Genomic DNA, 5,409 nt, shown 5'->3' on the forward strand with positions numbered 1-5,409 from the left:
TTCATCCCACCCCACTTAGCCCATACTGAAGAGGTATGCATCATTATTCTGTTTGAGTTTACTACTTTACTATCAGGCCTGAGATTGCTTCAATTAGGGTTTTGTGTGTGGGTTGGTTTTTGTGGGTTCTTTTTTTTGTGTGTGTGTTTTGTTTTATTTAAGCACCTCAGAATGAATTTCACCAGGCCTTAACAGATTGAAAATCTGTTGCTTATCTGAGCAACCTACAGCTTCCCCCACCCCACCCAGTCTAGGATGAGTACTATTTATGCTTTATCATGGCTATTAACTACACTGGCTGGGTTAACCATTTCAGATAATACTGAGGTGACTGAAATGTCCTCTGTTAATCCATTAACCTGTGGATCTTTTATTTCTTGCTTTCTTCCAATATGCATTTTAGCTACACCTCATTATGTATTTCACTGTTCCAGTTGTGTTCATGCATCTTCAGCGACATACAATTTCCCATTTTCTGTTTGTTTCTTGTGTTTACATCAAAGAAGAGATCAATAGGGAGCAAAGTTCTTTTTCATTATTGATTTTCCCCTTCAGTGAAAGTGTTTGAACTATTACATTACTTCTCAAAGAGGCTGAGATCAGTTTCTTTCTTCCTTGTATCTGCCCCCCCAGTCAAGCTTTACATGCCAAATTCTAAGCTTTTTGATATTTGTGGGTTTTTTTCTGCTGTTCTGTCATCTTTTACCCTATGTAGGCTAACATCTCATGGTCACTCCTGCAGAATCTGCCTCCCATCTAGGCATTCTCTTTGTTAATCTAAAAAGCTATTTTTATTAATTTCCATACCTCAGCAGAGCAGCATGTTCTGCTCAGTCTTTTCCAAAAGACTTTGGACAGTTACGAGAGATTTTAACTAGCAAATCTCATACTTCCGATGGTTCTTCTCCAGCTACTGATGTACACTTTATATTTATATTCTAGTCACATACATCTAATTGATCTGAAGGAGGCTGGGCAGAATACTTTTTAATGATCGCGTGCTAAGACCTTCTGTTGCAGTTCGTTCCCCATATATTTGTGTTGATGTGCAGATGCCTAGCATACTAGGTGGAATGACCCCATTATTCTGCAAGGTCATAAGCAATATGCTATAAATATGTGCAAAATATCACATATGCAAGAAGTTATCAAAAAGCTATTTATTTGGGTTTTTATCTCAAGTATCACTCATCAAATATTTTCATACAAAAGCATTCAAACACTTTTCACTTGGTTAAAGTATAGCAATTGAAGTATCTTTAAATTATTTAAATATATATATTTAGTCAAAGTGACTTTAGCAACCTTGAGTTTATTAATAAAAGAAATTAAGCCTTAATTAGAAAAAAGGGGTAGTTTGCTGATACTGTCTTGGTAATAATTCTTACAAAACCAACTTGTATAATGTAATGAGAAATTAGATATAGTCTCTTAGGCAAAAAATATTATTCTTATTTTTATATATATAGTCTACAATAAGAAATTCGTTATCCTGAATATAAGTCAAATCAAAAGGAATAATTTATTTTTATAGATTCTAATACAGGTAATGCTATTTAATAAATGCTATTATTAATGCTATTATAAATAATATTTATTAATAGCAAAGAAGAAAGTTGCACGCTTAGTATTCCACCATATATCAGAGGAATTTTTCACCACAACAAAAAAAAAAAACGACCGTAACAAAGGCAGGCTCAGAGGGATGCCATGCTGACACAGGCTGCTGTCAAGCCTGCAGCTTACCAGCTCACACCAGCCATATAATGCATTCTACCAACTTGTTCCAGACACAAAGCTGCAAAACCAGCAGCAGCATAGTTGCTCATGCCTAAATGTTTGTTGATTATCACAACAGCAAAGGCGGCACTAGCCCCAGAAAAAAATAGCTCTCAGACCACATAGAAAATTCAAATCTTTGATCTCCTCACTACCTATCCTGGATGCAGGACAGAAAGATGAAGAAAGGACATTTTATAGTTCTCCATTTCGGGGTGTGGAGGGGAATCAGTCCAGGCTTAGACTTCTAGTCTGAGTTGGACCATCCCACAGGACAGACAAGGAGGACAGCGCCAGTTTCCAGGAGAACCTTTAGGTTCAAAGTTGCTTCTTCCTGCCCTGGGCTCTATGTCCTTTAATAATTTGGCAGAGAATAAGGTTTAGACAGCATAATAGTATATATTGCTGTGGACTTAGATAGTTTCCTAGCCCAAAACAGGGAGAGAAAGTAATACAAGTGAGTCCTTTAAGTTCTGATACTGTTCTGATTAGGATTTCACACTTTTATAATGTTACTAAGCTACTTATGTTTAGAATCACTGCTGAAAGCCAAGAGTTCTACAGGATAATGATATTTATTAGTTTGCTTTATCTGCTATCTTCATCTCAGAGATTTGATTAATATTCCTCTTAGCCATGAAATCAACAAAAACCATTTCACACCTGACAATAGTCCACAGCATCCAAAATGGAATGCTTGGATTAGATTGTTTCTTCTGCAAATGCGGATCCAAAGATTACAATGAAAATTTTCATTTATGAGTGTAATTGTAAGAACTAAGACTTGCCACCCTATATTCATAGAACATAGAATACTCCTATTTTAGATCTACTCCCTAAGAAGTTACAAAAGCAGCTATTAAAGATTTTCTTGAAGTAATGTTGTATTTGGTTTTATTTTGCTTAACTTGCTGTTAAACCCTTACTGCAGCTTGTGTGTATACAGTTGGTTTCATATCTGTTATATCTTTCACACCTATTTTGATTAATAAAGTCACCTATGACCATGGAATTTGACCTTGCACTTGCTCTATCAAGATGGACTTATTTTCTGCTAGGACTTTTTGGTCTAGTTAAAAAAAGCTAGTAACAAAGTTTCTAAACAAGACTAACAGTTGAACACGCCAGTAACTTCACATATGAAAACCTAAAGGCAGTCATCAGATCACACAGCCTAACCTCCTCCAAGACTTAGGAGAGAGATCACCACCTGTCTAGCCTTTGACTAGACTCTGGTAACTTGTGCCTGATAAAAGCAAGTCTTCCCTTAGCAGTCTGTTCCAGTGACTCATAATTCTCACTGGTAACAGGTCCGCTTCTCATGTGAATCTTTAACTGGGAAGGTACTGGTGCAAAGGTGCCAGATTAAGTATTCAACTTAATATTCAAGTTGGTTTTTTGTTTCATTGGTTTGTGTTTTTAAAGAAAAGCAGTCAAGCCTTTCACACAGACTGTATGTTGTATTTATAGCTTCTACTGGCAAAATCTGCTTGGAGAAAAATGCCCGATAAAGCCCACACTCTAGAAAATAAATTACACTGTATTTATCACATTGCACACTATTGAGAAGGTAGACAAAATAAACAGAGGCTCAGCTTCAGTAATCCAAACCCAGAATTTCTCTGAATCACTTCAAAGTAGGACAGAGCAAAAATGGATCTATGTACAAGCTCCTTTAAAATACATATATACTTGTATTTTAATATATATTATAATATATAATGTTTTATATAATACATGTGTATTATATAAATTGTAATATATATATATAATGTGGGTTTATTTTATAGATTATTATTCCCCCCCCCAATTCCCCTATATTAAACCTGTCAATGTTCAGGGAGAAAAAGCACAATAGTGGGAATCAGGCAGCTAACTCCAAGCACAGCTCTATATATTCACTTGCAATTAAAAGAAATACCTGAATTTCCTTTTCCTACTCCACAGCATGTCGTATTTTTAACGCTGCTGCTAGACCCATTGATACAAGCCCTGCATCAGAATTTCAAGACCTGCACAAAAACTTTAGGTGAGCAACACGATTAACTATAATTAGCCTGTAACAGTGGAAGAGTACAAAGTAACATTTATTTTTGTTAGCACAGAAGGTCAGTAAATGTAACCCTCTATTGGCTAGACCGGCTATCAGCTATAAGAAAAATAGTTTGGATCTAACCGATTCTAGTGCAGAGACTATTTACCATTCGACAACAAAAAGGGAATTTTGACAGGCTCTGCTTTAATAGTCGAAGCTCACACGGCTTCTAAAAAGCTCAAAACCTTCCAATACCGATTTGTATTTTTAAATGGCAAACTCCAGTGTTTATACCCCCATCTTTCCTGTATTAAAGCCAACTGGTAACATCACAGACCAAAACTAGAGCATTAAAGTTGTCATTTTAGCGCTTCCTTCGGGATACCCCAAAGGACCGGCTACTTCCCAGCCATTCATCGCTAAATCCTCTCCACAGATGACACTCAAAAAAACTTGACACTTTTTATTTCCTCCCCCTGCCTTTGAATAACGCTTTTCCAAATAGCGTTTGGCGAAGAGGGGGGAGCATTTAGCAAGTATTGCTGCACGAATCATGCCCACCCCGTTGCACAGCTGAAACTCCAGGGTGCCCTGCGTGCGACGGGGATGGGAGAGCCCCCCGGCCGGGCGGCCGCGGGGCTCTGCTGTCCCCGTCCCACGGCGGAGGTGGGGTCTGCCGTGCTTACCTGCACCCCGCCAAGGATCTCCTCGCTCTTCTCCCTCACGTCGGGGAAGGGGCAGCGCTTGGAAAGCATCAGCAACCGGACCAACATCTCGCTCAGCCCGTCGCGGCCGGCGGGAACCAGGAGCCCGTCGGCGGCCCGGGTAGGCGGTACCGCCGCCACGGGAGCGACGGTCTCACTACGGCGGAGCACAGCTTGCCCGATGGTGTCCAAAGCGGCGGCGCGGGTGGCGGGGTCGCGGCTGCACAGCCCGTCCCACCGCACCTCGCCTTCCCGCTCCTCCATGGGGCCGGCCGGCTGCTTCCCCACCGCCGCCTCAGCAGCCCCGCCGCAGCCGCCCCATGGCGGGTTCCCGACAGCTGCCAACCCGCCCACAAAAACGACAAACGCGGCGGCGAGCTGACAGACCGCTGCCTGCGCCGCATGAGGGGGGGCAGGACGGGCGGGAGCTCCCTCAGCCCCAGCGGGCGCCCCCGCCAACCGCCGCCCACCGCCGCCGGGGCTGCCGAGCGAGCGGCGCCGCTGGGGCTTCGCCTCTCCCGGCGGCGAGCCTAGCGGCCACCACCCCGCGGCGCCGGCGGCTCCTCCTCCCCGCCCCAGGCATGGAGGGAAGGGGACGGCCCCGGCCCTGCCTCTCGGCCGCGGAGCAGGGGGGCCCCCTCAGCCCTCCCCGCCGGGGCCGGGCCGCCACAGACCCCCGACGAACCCCTCACGAGGGGCAGTGAGGGGGAGGCGGGCAGGCAGGGAAGGGCAAGGCCTGGGCCCACCCAACACTTGCAGCCCGCATGACGGACGCGTCTACCAACCAATCGTCTTTCAGCGCTCGCCGCCGGCGGCCCAATGGAAACGGGGGCGACAGCGCCCGCAGGGGCTGCTGGGAGGTGTAGTCCGGCCGAGGGGCGGCCCCACGCC

General features: G+C 43.9%; 1 protein-coding gene across 2 annotated transcripts in view; it reads right to left on the reverse strand.

Moving 5' to 3' along the window:
- The window catches only part of SESN1 (sestrin 1), an 84,551-nt gene extending 79,330 nt beyond the window's left edge, over positions 1 to 5,221 (reverse strand). Inside the window, exon 1 of one of the 2 annotated variants that reach the window (XM_075087411.1) lies at positions 4,501 to 5,221. In XM_075087411.1, coding sequence (XP_074943512.1) covers positions 4,501 to 4,782 — 282 coding nt within the window. In that variant the 5' untranslated portion in view covers positions 4,783 to 5,221. The remainder of the gene's footprint in view (positions 1 to 4,500) is intronic. The other variant, XM_075087414.1, reaches the window with a different exon arrangement.
- Positions 5,222 to 5,409: the final 188 nt, after the last annotated feature.

This window comes from Phalacrocorax aristotelis, chromosome 3 (assembly GCF_949628215.1).
Source record: "Phalacrocorax aristotelis chromosome 3, bGulAri2.1, whole genome shotgun sequence".
Lineage (NCBI taxonomy): Eukaryota > Metazoa > Chordata > Aves > Suliformes > Phalacrocoracidae > Phalacrocorax > Phalacrocorax aristotelis.